The 18,557-nt window shown below is 38.3% G+C and overlaps 1 protein-coding gene across 4 annotated transcripts in view; it reads right to left on the reverse strand.

Annotated features, from left to right (window-relative positions):
* NEK10 (NIMA related kinase 10) overlaps positions 1 to 18,557 on the reverse strand; it is a 102,038-nt gene that overhangs the window by 59,735 nt on the left and 23,746 nt on the right. For all 4 annotated transcript variants that reach the window (XR_004407723.2, XM_042806539.1, XM_042806538.1 and 1 more), the window contains 8 exons: positions 18,250 to 18,314; positions 16,760 to 16,862; positions 16,514 to 16,642; positions 15,236 to 15,373; positions 13,855 to 13,900; positions 13,135 to 13,256; positions 12,825 to 12,927; positions 7,402 to 7,477 (listed from right to left, as the gene is read on the reverse strand). Coding sequence is in view for 3 of the 4 variants with exons in the window: in XM_042806539.1 (XP_042662473.1) it covers positions 7,402 to 7,477; positions 12,825 to 12,927; positions 13,135 to 13,256; positions 13,855 to 13,900; positions 15,236 to 15,373; positions 16,514 to 16,642; positions 16,760 to 16,862; positions 18,250 to 18,314 (782 nt within the window). In the remaining variant the exon portion in view is untranslated. The remainder of the gene's footprint in view (positions 1 to 7,401; positions 7,478 to 12,824; positions 12,928 to 13,134; positions 13,257 to 13,854; positions 13,901 to 15,235; positions 15,374 to 16,513; positions 16,643 to 16,759; positions 16,863 to 18,249; positions 18,315 to 18,557) is intronic.

Below are 18,557 nucleotides of genomic sequence, written 5' to 3' on the forward strand. Positions count from 1 at the left end.
TATTCTGTTACAGTGGCACGTGCTTTCTCTTGTTCCACCATTAAAGCTATCATAACGACAAAAATCATTGTTCTGTGCAAAAACTCAGCCGTGAAAAAAAACAAAGAAATACTATAAAAGAGATGAAATAAACCAAGCAAAGACTAAGGCGGTTTGAACAATCCTTGACAGAGCTTTGAAATCTGACTACTATGAAAAAACAAGCAACTGAACAAAAGCCCCATCAGAAACTAAAGCCTGAGACAAAAGTGAAAACGGGAAGTAGCTTTAACTGACCACCAAAGACATGGTAGAGCCATAAACACATTACTAAGGTGACATCAAAGACAGCAAGATGACATGTAATGGCACTAGAAGTCGAAACAACACACCATCTACTGAGCAGCAAAGTAAAGCAGAACGCGAACCAGTAAAGATTTTGAAATAGTAAGGATCTGCCAAGATACCAGTGCAGCTCACATCTAAGATAGAAGAGAATGAGAAAGAACAGCAAAAGCACCCACCAAAAGTATTCTAAGTCCTGCAGTTCAAATGTCATAGTAAAATAGTTCATCTAAATGTAGCTCATTTGATACTACTTAAATGAAAGAATTAAAAAGAATAATTCTAGCAAGCAAATGCCAGTAACATTGGACTAAAAGACATTTACAAACTCATAAATTAGTTTGATTAAATGACTAATCTTATTCTAATAAAAAGTGCTCATTCATTATTATTATCTAATCCAAATGGATTACAACATAATAATTAATATACGTTAAAATAATTGTTATACAAGTTCTAGAGAAATAGTTATCTCCAAGCAGCACATTGCTGGTTTATAATCTGTTCTGTTGGCAAAATAGTACTACTTTTTTTTTTTTTAAGCTAGCAGTTTAAATTCATCGTGCAGTCTGTAGAATTATTATATACTATACTTCTATTTTCATAGGTTTTTTCAAGCATTAATGTAACTCTTTAGCAGCTAGATCAGCACCACTCACTTGTTAGAAAACAAGTATAGAAACTAACCTGTATGTTTTCACACTCCTTTTCATCAAGAAAACCTATGCAATGACTTTAGGCTGCTTCTAGGCCTTTGTGAATAAAACAATTCTTCTCTTCTGAGGATAGAAAAACACATCTGCATGACCTAGTCCATGTCACTTCCAAAGTGGCCTGCTTTCTTTTAGTCCAAGATATTTTTGCATTCTCTCCTGTCTAGTATTGTTAGATCTTATGGTGGGGACTTCTATCATTTCCATTGAAATCTTTTTCCACAGATAAATACAGATATCTTCGTGCTTTCTTACTTTGTTTCACATCCTTTTCAGTTTTACTCCCACATATAATGCTACGTTATACTCGACACGGTATTAAGTACATTTCAAAAGTGAGCCGCCAGTTTTCTAGATGAATCTGCTACTTCACAAAAACTGTATAAAGCTTAATCATTTGGTCTTCTTTCCTATAAGGCAATCTCTGTCAACCACTTCTAATGTTCCTCCTTGAGGTTCCCCCAGCCTATCTTTTTAGTCATGGTATGTCCATGATGAAACACAATGCTCTGTGCAGAGCTGCACTGTGGCATGCAGAGACACCGAGTACCAGCCGCCCTGCCCCTGGGATTCCACCCCCGACTGCACTGGACTTTTGGCTGACACGCGTTATTACACACCTACGCCGAAACTGCAACCACACTATCACAATTACATTTCATTGCTGTGTTTCATCTGCGGAGTCAATACTTGTACTAATCAACTTTCAGAAGATCCTCTGATAAAAACGCTGTATTACTATACTGGAAGGATTATTTAACTTCCACTCTGTTCTAACCAAATCAGCAACTCTTCTCCAGGAGCCAGATGTTCCACAAATGGCAAAACTAGCACAAGATTAGTTTTTCACTAGTTTTTTACTCTCCCTCAACCCGCTGTGCCTTCAGTTTCCTCTTCTCTTGGCTATGTAAGCACACCAATCTGTCACATGACAGCATGTACTACGGCTTATTTGGAAGATAACATTTCATCTGAGCTTAAAAACTTTTCTCACCAAGAAGATTAAATAGTGCCTCCACTCTCTCTCCGTCACCAAATTTTCACAGACGTTGAAAGAACCTAAACTCTCAAATTTGGTTGAACTTGGTGAAATGGTTCAGAGGCTATTTCTGGAGGAAGAAAGAACTGCTGGGAAAACCAGTAATCAGTTTGATCAAATAGCATCATAAAGCAGATTAAAAATTAAGTATGTACGAAAGTACAACACACTCCCTCAAATTATCCTTCTCAACACGAATATGCTTTATTCAAGTGAAAATATTATCATGTCACCAGAATAAGTAATGAGAAAAAAACAGCTACTGCAGATCTCTGCATTAAATCATATCACAATATTAATTTGTGCAGTGCTCTCACAAGATAATAAATACAAGCGGTGACCAGTACTAAAAAAGAAATTTGGGTAACATAACATGGTATGCAGACTGACTGTGTAGTCCATAAACAGAAACTAAAATCGAGGAATATTTTCTCCTCCACAGGAGGGACACGAGTAAAATAGTACCTCTAGTTACCACTAAAATGAGAGTTTCCTCAAAACACCACAAAGAGAGAACACCTCAACCTCAGCACAAATAGCCAAATCCTACATAACATTGTTCCGCGTGTCAGTTTTCCAATATTTTAGAACAATTATGTTCCAGAAAGATTGTTAGTTCTCCAACTAACATAGAACATTCTCACCTACTTCTTAATGACACCTGTGAGGTCTGCTCTTCTTCACAGTTTCCCAAAAGCTTTTCAAGGTCAGTCAAGTTCTTAAGGAATTATGATGGGATTCTCTACTCCATCCCAATCTCAAAGTTTACTTAATTTCCCTGAGGTTTTTTAAAATTTCTGTATATATATATACACATCTACAAAAAGCAGTTACCGTAACCGTGACTCAGCTAACTTTTACCTATATCTCGTGATCTGTGGTCGATATGTCCCCTTCATAAGTTACAATCCTTTTTGAGAAACAAAGAAGTGGCAGGTATACGCGAAAGGAAATATCATTCTCTATAACCACGTACAGTTTTCTCTGTCTCTTCTGGGAAAGCCTTCAAGACAGCAGGATAATAAAGACTGTCACCACTAACTTGGAGCAGATTGTTTCTGGTGACTCATGAGCTGGAAAAAGACTTCAGAATTCATTACCAATTCCCTAAAGCAGCCTTTTCCTCAATTTTTAATGTATTATCTGTAAACACATCCATTTAATACATTTGGTATTCTAAACATACACATTACTGGATTTTTTAATTCAAGAACATAACCAATTAAAAGGAATTTAATTAGTATGATAGCAGAATAAAACTTAGTATGAAGCAAAATTAAGAACCACCACAATTACAAAGCATAATTATATAAGCCTCTCTCTAAACATAAAACAGTGTCTGCTGTTATTTTATGATGTCACAGTTTTTTAAAAATTGCATCAGCAAATTGATTCAGTCAACCCCAAATACAAACCTGTTGGGTACATATAGCGATATGTTTTTATCTGAACCACTCTTCATAACACTGCATAGCCAAATTTAAACAATAAGCATCACTGACATTTATTATTTTGTTTCTATACTATATTGTCTGCTCCAAGAAGGGTGGGTTGCATCTCAAACTGCTCACAACTATTATCCCAACAATTCAGAAGAAAGGAATTTATACCACTCTAAAATGACAATGCTGTCTCACAGCTCTTTCTCTTCCTCCTTTCCTTTTTTTTTTTTTTTGTGCAGGAACTAATATTGCTGCTCTTGGTAAAAATGCATTCCCACTATTTTGATTATTTCATAGCCCTTCACATCTACTTAAATCACAAAAAAAAAAAAAAAAAAAAAAAAAAAGACACCCACACAGAAAAACACCAACCACAAAAAAAAATCTAGTCCAAGATTTGGTTAAGTGTATAGGCTCTGACTTCTGCTTCATGTCTTGTGTTAAAATAGTCAGTCTGTTCACCTCACTCCTTATCAACAGGTTTCCCTGTCAAAAAGCCCAGTCACACCCAGCACTAGCCAACTGCCTTGAAGGTGGCATCCAGTGCACTCAGCTGTTTGCAAAGCCTTTCTAACATTCTTAGATTATTATGACATTGGAAAGACTTTAATGCTTTAGCCTGTCATTTTAAATATTACTCAAGCATACATTTTAAATACAGTGACATCAGTACTGTACCCTTGTTCTCTTTTCTGACTGCAGACAGGCAAGGATCACTGCTTCCGTGGTTTTGCCTGTGGAGTAGAACTGACAAGTAATGTCCCAACAGACAGCTTACTGAGAGACTGCAACATGCAAGTGACATTTTATCCTCATGCCTACATCCAAATAACTGGACAAAGAGATAGAAAAAGAACTGCCAGGGTCCTAGCTCTGATGTGAAATTCCACATATGAAGACAGGGTATGAGAATAATAATAAATGTGGTATAAGCAAACAGTAAAAAACAAAATAAAAGAAAGGATTATTTAAATCTACAGAACGCTACTCTCAAACAAAAATTTCCTATAAAACTTGAAAAGACCCAAAGACCTCAGTGACAGAATGTAATGGGGAGGAGAAAAAAAAAAAAAAATTAATAAGAGGATAAGAAAATTATAACTCAGTGACCCTGAGGGCCACTGGGGCATGGTTTGGAACCTAAGACTTCTAAAGACTGATCTAACTTGCAGACACTTTACGTGTAACTGTTTAAAAGAGCACAATAACTTCCCATCAACAGCTTCTCTGCCCAGTCATAACTGAACAGTTATCTCAGGGGAGCTGAAAAAGATGGCACATAACTAGTTACACCAAACTCTTACTACACTTAACTACTCAAACTATCACTCACAGATTGTGCTATGGTTCAGGGGTACTTGGAGAACCAATTAAGACAGCCTTGCAATCACCTTACTTTTGCTCATTAAGAAGCAGCGTAAGCGTTAGTCTTCAAGGTATGGGACTTGAATATTCAACACAAAGACTCACTCTTGAAGCCTTTTTAGGATTTAGCCATTTCTAGGGATTAAATGTCAAACATTATTATTCTGGCACAAAGAAATCAGAAGCAACAATTTCAAAAGTGGCAACATGAATTATATTTAACTGCTGAGCTCCCAGGTTCTTGACTCGCCCTCGTATTTCAGAAGGGCCACCAGTAGCTCCCTCAATAGCCTGGAACATTTAATTACTTATTACCAGTACGCAGGCCAAGCACTCTGACAGGTATATGGCCATCACATGTGGCCACCGCAGCGGAAAACAAGACTGAAGGTGACTGACATCAAAAATGCCTGTAAACTTCTGAGAAAGATACTGTCAGTGCCCCAGCCAGTGCAGTGGTCTTGGAAGAAATTTAGGATGAAACCGCTTCCAGATTCACTTAGGATATAATGTTCTGTTAGGTTTTTCTCCTTATTGGCAGGTATTTTGTAAATTGAGTGTTCTGATGAAAACGGAAACCAATATTATAGACGGCATGCTGTGCAACATCCTTGGTTTGTTTGTGTGTCATTCATTGAGTTTCATTTTTCTATTCCCTACACCAAGTAAACTTCACTTTATTAACAGGAGCCAGAATTGGCAATTTATAGTAGCGGGAACAAGAGCACCAGAAAGTCCCAAAAAGAAGCAAAACAACTTCTGACCTTAGAAAGCTGGACACTGAGTAGAAGCAACAGTGACTGAAGAGAAGGAACAGCAGCTGTATCTAAAAAGGTGTTGCAAAGTTGGAACAAGCCCATGCAGAAGTGATGAATATTTGGATCTGCAAGGCTTCAGCTGAATATATTGTAAACATATTTCCTTAATAAAACAGTAGTTCGGGTAGGCAAAGCTTAACCAATAATTGTGAATGAAGAAAGAGATCCAGAACTGTGGCACAGATTGGCAATTCCTAAATTGATTTCTGATGTTAGTATTTCAATCAACAGAAATCCTCAGTTTAAAAGTCAAGCCCAGAACACGTCAACTGCTATTAGGTAACAACTGAAGACTGTGCTTTCTATATTTTAGATTTTTACCCAGATTACATTCGCTTCCTTTTGTTTGTGATACAGTAACCTCAGTTCAGAAGCACGGTTGTCATTTATACATCATACAGCACAAAAACCAATACACCCTGTCCTGCCCATAATTACTTCTGTTTGAGAGGATCTGATGTGCATGTAATACTCTCAATTACATACACTGATTACATATGGGGGGGAACCTTTTGGGTAGGAAATGCTTTCTATTCCATGCCCTTGAGAAAACAAAACACAAGTCAGTAGTAATCTAGGAATTTAGGTAGCTATACTAGTACCACACTGTAATGGAATATGGTTCCTCACTTTGTCTTGCTCACAAATGGGATGCCAAAGGAAACGGCAGCTCATTCATCAGACTGAACAATCTACTGTCTAAGGCAAAATTTTAGAGCAGTCAGTTATTCATTTACTAAGCTCAAATTGCAAACAATGTGTGTTGTGCTTTTCCACCACGAAAATCTCAGATTTCAGAAAATATTTTCTCAGTTCAATTATTAAAAACCAAAGGTCTACTGATCCAAAATAAATCCACTAGCACCAATTTCAAATATTTTTCAGAAGGTAAGTTGTCCGCACATCCAACGTAACTGAACATCGAAGCCACAATTACAAAGAAGGGCAACAGAGCTGGCGAAGGGTCCAGAGCACAAGTCTTACGAGGAGCAGCTGAGGGAACTGGGGTCGTTTAGACTGGAGAGAAAGAGGCTCAGGGGAGACCTTATCCCTCCCTACAGCTGCCTGAGAGGAGGTTGTAGAGAGGTGGGTGTTGGTCTCTTCTCCCAAATAACAAGCAATAGGACAAGAGGAAATGGCCTCAAGTTGTGCCAGGGAAAGTTTAGACTGGATGTTAGGAAAAATTTCCTCATCAAAAAACGGGTTGTCAAGCACTGGAACAGGCTGCCCAGTGGTTGAGTCACCAGCTCTGGAGGTATTTTAAAGATGTGTAGATGTGGCGCTTAGGGACATGGTTTAGTGGGACTTGGCAGTGTTTAATGGTTGGACTCAACGATCTTAAAGGTCTTTTCCAACCTAAATGCTTCTTTGATTCTAAAATCCATTAAAACTAATTTATATTGTTTACACGTATCTTTTTATAACTTGAAAACACATTTCTTTATGTATAAGGATATATGTAGATAAATAAGTTCCTACACAACCGCAATTACTTCATTGTTGCACCAGTTTATCCCACAGTAACCACCCTGTGCAATAGGCATCAGCAAAATAGGCAGGCAACCAACTTCTGCAGAGTAGCTGTGGGTGGGTAACTTGCACCTTGTTCCTGACTCCATCGTAACCTCCCTGTCTGCTCCAACGAAGTAATCACGGAGATGGAAGTCACTGGACTGAATGCTGTATGCAGGAGTACTTACCATGAGTACAGAATGGTTCCCACTACTGATGCAAGTTTGCTGTTTTCTTGTTTTTGCTTTGCAAGCCCAAAGTCAGCTAAAATGAAGAAAAAAAAGATTCACATGTCGATAACCACGCTCTTTGCATGACGATCAGTGCTGGTTCCAAACAGCTGAGAAGTTGGGGGAAGGTGGAAGGGAGGTTTGGGGTTGGGTTTTTTTATCTTTTACATTTTGCAGTACTGGACCATACTATCTTCCTCTCCCCACATTAATCAACAACTTATGTTTGAATTAGGCCTACCAGCTTTAAAAATATTATAAACACACCTCTGATGCTTTCAATCCAAACTACACAACCAGTTTCAGGTTTCTATCAATATTGTCCAATAAACTGCATGACAATGGTAAATATCTAATAAGCAGTGACCTAATACCCAAATTAATGGAAAAAATAATGTAATGAAGTTAGTAATTATTTCATGTTCCTTCAAATTATATTAGCTGGGATGAGCAGACTTTCTCAGGAATTTAATTTCAAGGGAGCATGGGGGAGTCTAATACCATCATAGTTCATGTTGAAAGACTGCATTTGGTAAGAAGCAACGGTGAATCTTAGCCTTACCTTGTGACAAAAGCTGTAGATTTAGATGATCATGCAATTATGTTAATATAAGTACCTTTTGTGTAATTATCAGGTAGTCTTTCACAAAATTGTCATGCACAGTCTTTAGAGACGATATTTTAAATCTGAATTCCACGCAAACAGTTCAAGTTTCATTTTTTCAATTCAATACTCTATGGCTGCCTCAATGCAACAATGCAGCTAAGATGCATTGCGCTTTATTAAATCCAAGCACAGAAAGCAAAAGAAAATCACTGTACTTGTTAAAGTCTGTTATTAACTTTTGTATTGGTATACTACTTCAGAATTGGGAAGATTTGTGTGGTAAATAACAGTTTAAAATATTTTAAGGCTCCTGTTCTACTTGGACAGAGCCCATAGCATTCCTATTTCAATTGTTTTTACAGTGAGATAGCTGATAAACGTTTCAGCTCAAACTGTTTCTACTCATCAAAAAAAGCTGCAGATCTGGAGAAACACAGGTAAGAAAAATTAGTTTCTGTTGGCTCTTGCTCAGTGCAAGCCTCAAGGGTTTGAAAAGGAGTAGATCTCTTATTCAGAAAGGGCCTTTGATAAGAGAGCACAATCTAGGTACCCAGGCCACAAATCATTTTTCTTTGAACAAAATGTACGAAGGACTAAGTCTGCAGTGCTTGAAAAATGTAAGTGTAAGGAATGCTAAATTAACAGGATGACTGAGAAGCCTCCCTTTTGCCCTTGAGTTAAGACAGTCCTCAGGCAGGTCACTCCAGGGAATACTAATCCCAAAAGGGCCACAGGTTTTTGCAATGTTGATACTTCCCTAAATTAATCGAGGTGAATAATTCTAAATTCCCTCCTTTGGAATCTTTCACATAATATTCTATGAAGAAAGAGTATTAAGATATTACATCAATCAATACACTCAGTTCCTGGTGCTTGAAAGATTTAGGAAAGGAAAAAGGAGAGCTGGACACCTCTGTTCTGGAAGTAGACTATTTTAATACAACATTAGTGGTTATCTGGAAAAATAAAAAGCAAGGGAAAAATCAGCCAGATGGAGTAAATATATTCCCTCCCTTTTAGCCTCAGCCTCTCAGAAATGGAGGATGCCCGTTTCAGTCAATAACTTTGTCCAAATTCTGCTAAACCCTATTGACATCAGCAAGAAGCTCTGACACACAAATGGCACTGCCAGAGCCAAGGAATGTAAAGCACAGGACAATCAGCTTTACATTAAACATAAGGGCTCTTTCTTACCTTTTTTTAAGACCATAATACAGGATTGAATGAAAAGGAACTGGCAAATGTTGGACTGCATCAATCTAGTGAAATTGATTCTTTTAATTTATTTAGGCATTTGTCTGCAGCTTATAAATTGGCCTACAAGTTCTAATACACCAGGTTTCTTTACCTGGTATTTGATGCCAAAAGTTGCTACAATAACTAACAAATAAATGAAATCACTTCTGAGAACTGTGAGAGGCCTGCCTCCCACGCCATTAAATGAAGGTAGGACCAAATATAAAGGTGACCTCTATTAACTGGTATTCATAGTTCCAGCTGTGAACTGAGGCTTGATTAACGAGGACCCACTGCAACAATCCGTATTTGGCAATTTCCTGAAAGAGCGTATGGAACCCTTCACAATTCTCCTTGATATCAGACCTGAAAGGTGTCACGGTGATTCCACACGGCCCTCTTTGACCATCAAAATCTAAACCTTGCTGCAAATATAAGACGCTGAGGAAAAGTGATGATCTGCAGAGTCTGCTGTTTCGTCCAACAAACAGATGCAGCTATGGAGTTCTAGACAGAAATATGCTGTGCTAGAAACAAAATACAGCTGCAGTAAAATATAGCTGCAATAAAAGCAGATACATATTTTCAATTCAGAAAGCTGTAACTTCTCAATGTCTCATATAAAAAGGCTGGGCAGATTAAACTGAGACCCACGGATAATGTTGGTTCAATGAATCTCTACAACCCTATACAAAACAACTTTCATTCAGGCTGTGCCCAAAATTCTACTTCTTTTTTTGTGTCTCAGAAATTATAAATCAAACATTAAACCAGACCAGACACGTACAGTTTCAGTACCATTCTTCTACCAATTTAGAACGAGATGTTTTATGAAATTGCGGGTTAGCATGATTTAATATTTATATTTTCATAGCATTTGTAGCTCAACCAATTATGATTAAATCCTGTACCAACATAAGAGATGGCAGTTACGGCCCCCTTCCTATCAAATTTATGTCAGGGTTGAAACAGAACAAATGAGCAGGGTGGACAGCTCCAGAGACCACGTAACAAGAGCATACTTAAAGATCTCTACAGTCAGAAACAGAGATCTTATATCACCACTAAGCCTGGCTAGGATCAGATTGTAAATGTCTGTTTCCATTTGCAACAGCAGACAACTTAAGAGGGCCTGAAGAAGACTGGGATAATTCAGATTTAATTGACAGGTGTAAAAGATGTCATGGGAATCGCAAAGGAAGTTATATAATCTTCATATCAGAATGAAGCACCTCCTGGGCTTAAGACTTGCATTTTTATCTTGCATAAGTTTAAAAACAAAACAGTAAACATAGACCTGAATAATGATAGTGTCTAATTGCACTCAATATTTAAGAAAAAGAAAACACAGTGTGACTATACAGATCCAAAAATTCTTCATACTGTTACCTCAGGTATTCTCTCTTCAGTAAAATGTATAGAGATGATATTCAGAGACCACGTCTAGAAAAGGCCCCTCATCATTTAATCTTACACTGTGCGAGGCCAGTTGCAGAGTTCTCTGCCTGTATGAATTCCAGTTTTCAGGCACCTTTCACCATAGGTCCCTGACCACCAAGCTCTGCTGAAATTGTTTTAACAAGGGACACCCGTAGAACAGTTCTCCGTGAATTCAGGACAAGCAAATATAATTCTGCAGCCGGTTTGGTTTTTCCTGTGCTGACACAAAGGTGGGAATGTCTCCCACACTACGCACTCCTTTCCTTTGCAACCAGCGTGGTCAGAAACTGTATGAGAGGTCCCCAAGGGATTTGGAATGTAAGTGGCTCAGTTCTCACACGCGTGGTGAGAAACGCCTACCTGTGGGTCCCAGAACTTTCTTAAAGTAGTACAGCAGAATTTTACTCTAGTTAAATCAAGACAATTTTTGGACAGTTTTGAGATTTGAAAGACTCCTGAAAATTGAACTGTCCCTCTCTCTTTAGGATGACTGTGCAGCTTGTAAACACAGAACTACAGGTCTGAGTAGGTCCTTCCATAAAAGCCGATATGTTAAATTCACTGCAGAGGCAGAGAAAAGGTTTCTCAATATCTGAGCATATGCTTCTACCTTCATCTGACATTTTATATTAACGTTCATCTAGAACCACTTGAAATTCTCAAATGTATAGTACGCTTATTCACAAATATTGTGAGATATAATTATCAGGATCACAAATGCTCCACTCTTTGATATACCTGGACTGTATGAGTTACGCCCAATACCACGGCACACACCAATACAGTACGTATTTACTATAATCATAAAGAAAGCAAATTATTCTCAATTTCATTAAGGTTGTAAAACAATAAGGCTCAGTCAAATTCAAAGTAGTAGATAAAAGGTGTTCACCTCCCTCTGAAAATTCACTGTACGCTGGTACTAACTGAAGTGCTAATCAAGTGCTTGTTTAAATATTGCAACAGTTTCAAACCAACCACTGTAGAAAGAGCCAAAATAAGTTTCAGTTCTTCCAATTTCTCACTCCAAATTCCACAACTCCTGTAAATCTTTGACACAAATATGAATGCCTTTCAAGGGCGATTTTGAGCTTACGTTTGATAGTACATTTACAGGTCTTTATAGCTAGATTGGACCAGAGATAAGGCAAAGGTGTTAAATCAAGACAAGAGTGCCCCTCAGTGGCAATATGTTGATATGAACCACAACTACATGATACTTTAATATAATATTCTGAATATTTATTTTCACCACTCAGGGACAAAAGCTCCATTAAATCACCTTCTTTCAAAACTATCATTACTAAGAATCAGAGGTCTTTAGCACATACAATTTAGTAATGACTGAATTTATGTACGTACATCATCAGGTAAAGATATTTACTAAAAAGCAACAGCTGCTGAATATATTTGCCTATTACAGTTGAGTGTTTTGTGGTTGGGTGTGTGGTTGCCTACACTTCCCTGTTATTCTTAAAGAAGAGAGACTGATACTTGCATAAAGACTTCTCACAACAATTCTGCAGTATTCAAACTGTTTGTTTAGTTCTGTGTCATGAGCAGTAAGAAAGCATGAGTAGTTCTTTGAGAACTTTAAAAACTACAGTATCTGAATTGCCTGTAGGGCTTGCTGTGTGTACCCAGCTGTATTAATTCACTCAAAGAGCAAAAACTTTGTCATACTTTGTCCTGTTCACACATATACTACTTTCAAACCCTATCCTGAAAGCTGCCTAGGCTCCTTCCTCCACACTGTAGAGATTATAGAAGCATATGTCAAGAATATTCACTACTACAGTCTTAGACAAAAAGCACTTCACTGCAGCCGATCACTGGGAATAACTGATGGATACTAAATAATTGGGTGGTAGACCTGGAATAGAATAAATGGCCGTTATACTTCGTATGTTCATTAGCACTTGTTATCTAACGTGGTTATCTCGATATTCTTATCTCGAAATTCTCTGATTTAAATAAAAAATAGTCTTGAAGTATAACTATAGTTCAGGTTTTTTAGGGCCAAGTCATCCCCTCCGTTTCAATAAAGAAATTCTACCCACGTACATCATGGGAAATTCTCTCCAAGTAAAGTACTTACTAATTGTAACTTTGTCTTTATCCCCCAGCATGACATTGTTTGGAGTGAGATCTCGATGAACAATCCTTTTCTCTTTATGCAAATAACGAAGAGCTAGACAAAGCTTAAAAACAAACAGAAAGAGCTTTACAAAGATTCTTAATTACAACCTAAATAAAAGGCACATAAAATTAAACTCGTATCTGATATTAGTGCCTGATATAAAAAGCATTACTTTGTCATTTATTAGCCTAACAAATATAAACGGTGTTATTAATTATGTGAAGGAAAGTTCTGGTAACAACAAAAAAAAAAAAATTGAGGCCCTTACTTGGATAAATATATGCCATATTCTTTCTTCTGTAAACTGTTGTTGCTTTTCCTTCAAAGAGAGAAAGTGTTCTCCCAGTGGCACTCCCTCTATGAGCTCCATGACTATGTACAATCGGTCATCTACAGAAAAGGAAATTAATTATTACATTTATACAGAAGGCATTTGAAAATAGAGTATTTGAGGTTAAGATATATTTTTAAAGCTTTTATTTTTTAGGTTTTAAAAATTTATTTGTGCAGACAAATACATTTTAATCATAACTCTGTTATTGCATTTTTTCATCAATTTATATCACAACTATAAGGAATTCACTGCCTGATAATTGTTCAGCAGGTGTATGTAACTAACTCTTTAATAAAAAGAAAATTAAGACAATATGGCTGAGCAATCTATACCATTCATTCTACTAGTCACTATTGCTTTTCTCCCTACTTAGCATTCCAGTTGCAAATTTTAGATCTTTCTATGATGAGAATGATGCTTTCTACATGTTTACACTGCATCCATCTTTACTGATAAATAAATATAAACACTGTTTCTCACCATTTTTCTCTTTTTAAAGGAATATAATCTTGCTGAACTATAGCAATTCTTGAAGAAAATATTACTGTTTATTGCTCAAATTGGATGCACTCCTTCCAAGCTGTAAGCGGTTTTATTATATATTTCTATTCCTTCAGTATGTACAATGTGGTAATTCTCTGCATTTATACTTACTTTCCAAGAAGGTTCTATAATAACGTACAACATTTGGATGATAAAGCTACAATGAGGAAAGAAATGTGGATGTTTAGAATAGTTAAAATGCTGACAGTATTTACAATGCTTGCTACACATTGGAAGGCAGGGTTCCACAAGGATTCCACAGACTTGCTTATGAACTGAAGTGCAGTAGACCTTCACTGCTACCCCAAACACGGAGAGGTCTTGCACATCACTAGGGCAGCCAGGAGGAAAATACAGCATGAGTCCTGTCTACTCTCCCCTTAATAAATGAAAGACAGTAAATGAAGTTTGAAGACAGGCAATTACGCCTGCATCAAAGTATTGGCTTTCTTAGCCTACGAACACTAATGATCAGTCTGGTTTTTAATTTTCAGTTACAAAAAATACTATCTTCTTGCTGTAGTTTAAACTCAAGAATTCATTACATGGAACAAAGAGCCATCAGTTTTCTATCTTAATTTACAGAATCCTTGGAAAAAGTTCAAATACTGCCAACACAGAAAGTAAGAATCTTTAGTAACAAGCATTTGCACTGCTGCTAACACTACAATAAGAAGGTTTTCCATATTGGCAGCATCAGATAAAGATAGTAATAGCAGCTGGAAGCCCTGCTATATAGAAACATAAAATTATTCAGGTTGGAAAAGACCTTTAAAGATCATCAAGTCCAACCATAAACCTAACACTGCCAAGTCCCACTAAACCATGTCCCTAAGCGCCACATCTAGGCATCTTTTAAATACCTCCAGAGCTGGTGACTCAACCACTGGGCAGCCTGTTCCAGCGCTTGACAACCCTTTTGGTGAAGAAATATTTCCTAACATCCAGTCTAAACTTCCCTTGGTGCAACTTGAGGCTGTTTCCTCCTGTCCTATCACTTGTTACTTGGGAGAAGAGACTGACACCCAACTCTACAACCTCCTTTCAGGCAGCTGTAGGGAGGGATGAGGTCTCCCCTGAGCCTCCTGTTCTCCAGGCTGAACAACCCCAGTTCCCTCAGCTGCTTCTCACAGGACTTGTGCTCTAGACCCGTCACCAGCTCTGTTTCTCTCCTTTGGGTGCACTCCAGCACCTCAGTGTCTTTCTTGTAGCGAGGGCCCAAAGCTGAACACATTATTCCAAGTGCGGCCTCACCAGCGTGGAGTACGGGGGCACAATCCCTCCCCTAGTCCCGCTGGCCACACTATTTCTGGCACAAGCAGGATGCTATTCACCTTCTTGGCCACCTGCACACACCGCTGGCGTATTCAGGCAGCTGTTGACCAGCAACCTCAGGCCCTTTTCTACTGGGCAGCTTTCCATTTGAGAACTCACAGTTAATAACGCCAAGAGTGGAATGCTCAGACACGAAACTAGAGTGCGTGAGACATACCTGCTCTTTGATGATGGTTAATTCAGAGACAATGCTCTTTACACTGCTGTCTCTGTCTTTTTTGTCCTTTCCAAATGCTGGATTGTGTAAATTGACTTCTTTCATTGCCAGGAGATTTTGTCCATTGTGTTTTCTAACCTATGAAAGAAGTAAAGCCTTTGTAAAATTAATCTAGGACGGTGTGCTGATTTTGTCTGGGCTAGAGTTACTTTTCTTCCCCGTGGCCAGTACGGGGCTCTGTTCTGGACGAGCTGACAGCTCAGGGATGTGTTAGTCCCTGCTGAGCAGTGCTCGCCCAGAGCCAAGGCCTCTCCTGCCCCTCAGCCCACCCCCCCCGCGAGGGGCTGGGGGGGCACGAGGGGTTGGGAGGGGACACAGTGGGGACAGCTGAGCCCAGCTGAGCCCAGGGGTACCCCCCACCGTATGGCGCCGTGCTCAGCAGGTGGAGCTGGGGGAAGGAGGGGGGACAGGGGCCATTCGGAGCGATGGCCTTTATCTGCCCGAGTCCCCGTCAGGCGGGATGGAGCCCGGCTGCCCTGGGGACGGCTGGGCCCCGGCCTGCCCGGGGGAAGGAAGGGGGCAATGGATTCCTTGCTCTGCTTTGCTTGCCTGCACGGCCTTTGCTTCACTTACTAAACTGGCTTTATCCCAACCCATGAGTTTTCTCACTTTTACCCTTCTGATTCCTCCCCCCGTCCCACCAGGGGGGAGTGAGCGAGCGGCTGTGTGGGGCTTAGTTCCCGGCTGGGGTTAAACCATGACAGGTGGGAACAGAAAGGATATTATTACAGCTACCGGATTAGTTATCAGAGTCCAAACCTGTTTCACAAAAATTACAATCATAGCTTTTTCTGCGTATGATGTGATTAGCCAAAAGAACTGGAGTCCCACAATATAGGGCAGTAGTACACTGCTGAGCTTGCCGCAGTGTTTGAGGTAACATTATCTGTGCTCAGTGTCGCTTTTCAGATAAAACATGCTTGAATTTCTGTGGTTTTACACAGATTTGTTAGCCTTCACAATAGGCAGAAATGATGTTTGTGGAAAGGAATTAAAAGAAAGTAAGAGTAGGAAACCTAAGAGATACACTTACAAATACAAGAGAGGACAAACAAAATCACTGTAAATACTAACGTTAAGCCCAGATCCAGAGGGACCTTTTTGCACCTTCATGCCCCTACTGAAATTCAAAGGAAAGTAGTGCCTAAAAGAGGTATTAGACCCTCTTCATGCAGCCCCCCCTCAAACCTGGAAATTAATACCAAAAAGGAAGTTTACCTTATATACACTTCCAAAAGCTCCACTGCCAAGGTGCTCTAAAATTGCGTAGTTGCCTATATGTTTTGTAGGTGCCTTATTCTGATTCATGCCCTCAATACTTTCAGCAATTTGCTTCAATTCTTCTTCCTGGTTATAAATTAAATGACAAATAAATAAATATAAAATATTTCATTCCTTTCTTGTGCAAAGAACGTACAAAGAATACAGCTTCTTAAAGCTATTAAAGGTAAGCTTTTTACTTACCTTTAATAAATTTAGCTTTGATACCAACTCTTCATAAGCACTGATATCACGCACATAATGTCCAATATCAATGAAGATTTCAAACAGGTCAGCAGGGAAAAGTCTACAAATGTTTAAAGTTTGATATATTTTAGAAACAGTGTACACAATAACTATTAATCTACAGCAGAGACTTTTCAATGTTTATTATTACAACTCACTTCAGAAACTTCTAAATAATACACTTATTTTTTACTAATCTATTCAGATATTAGCCCTCTAATACAACATACATAGGAGTTAAAGGACCTTTCAAAAGTCAGACTTCAGCCTCCATTGATTATTAATACAAATGCCAGTTCTCCAGTCAAGTATAAGCCTCTTTAAAGTCAATGTATCTCCTGAGTTTCCAGTAATTTTCCTATTCTTTTCTTATAACACTTTATCTTACTTATGCTGTCGTGACCTTATCTGAGTTCCTTCTTGTAACGCATTAAGACATTTGTCAGCATTTAAAGAATCAAGACACCCATCTTAGAATTTTTGTCCAAGAAGTCTAGTCCAAAAATTGAATAGGACAGAGAAATGCAAAAGCTAACAGATAGTAGGCAATATTCGATTAGGGACACGTTTAACTGGAGGTTTGTTTCTTGTTACAAGTTCTGGCAGAAGTAGAAATCCAGAAAATTAACGCATTTGGAAAAATACAGAAGACAGCAAATTAGTCCAGATTTATCATTTTAAAAGCCTGACACCATCCATGAACATTCATTACAAACTGGGACCCTTTCAGTACAAAAGCTACTCTTTAAAAGTAAAAATAACACAAAAGTAGTATTTAGAATTCTAGTAATTTATGATACAGAATAAAATCATACAGAAGCACTGTATCTGACAGGCAGACCTCCTAGGCAGTATGATTACTACCCTAATCCCACAAATCAAACTGTTAGGTTTTACACGGCCTTTGTAGCCAAACTGGTGAAACTGCCATCTTACCACTAAAAATAGGTAACCAATGAAAGATATTTTTTCCCTATTGATCCAAACCTTTCAGAAACACTCCTAAGTAAACCAGATTGATGCAAAGGCATTCCCATGTGAAGGAATGAAGAGCTCGGAGAAAAAAATTACTGTTCCCATTTACTTGCTACTATCAAGGGCTGTAACTTGCATCTGCTAATCTTCAGGACAAAAGTATGGTTTATCTCCAGCAGTATTGAATCTGTCCTCAGCATATTTAAAATATTGACTCATGGGGGAAGAAGGAGCCCCTGCAGAGCCAGGATTTCTGGCATAAATACAACAGAAGTCCCCATGCTGGACATCTAAATCTTGTGGGCTGGCACTGATGCAGGAATGGCTATCTGTAGCTGTGGACAGGACAGAAGCTGCCTGTTACTATTTCTTCTTGTTGAAAATACATGACATTTAAAAACTATGTCTTTCTGACTGCAGTGACATTTGAAAGCTATCCTAAAGGAGTTTCACAAAACATTTTCTTAACATACCTTTTAAAGATATGTCGATTTCTTTCCATACTGAAGAGAAATCTCAGGGCTCTGAAAGCATAACACTACAGCAGGAAAAATACTGAAATTAATGACAAATTCATACACAAAATGGAAAAGCCACTGATAACCATTCCCCTTGACTTTACACAGTGGTAAACTTTGTACTTAAATGATTAGACAGATCACATTATTAACCTGATAATGAAAAGAGTAAAACTATATTAAGTTCTCCTGTATTTTAAAAGTACACAGGGCCATTTAGGGAAAAAAAAAAAGTAAAAAAAAAAGTGGGTGACTATAGCTAC

Source organism: Tyto alba, unplaced genomic scaffold (assembly GCF_018691265.1).
Source record: "Tyto alba isolate M040663 unplaced genomic scaffold, T.alba_DEE_v4.0 Super-Scaffold_46, whole genome shotgun sequence".
Lineage (NCBI taxonomy): Eukaryota > Metazoa > Chordata > Aves > Strigiformes > Tytonidae > Tyto > Tyto alba.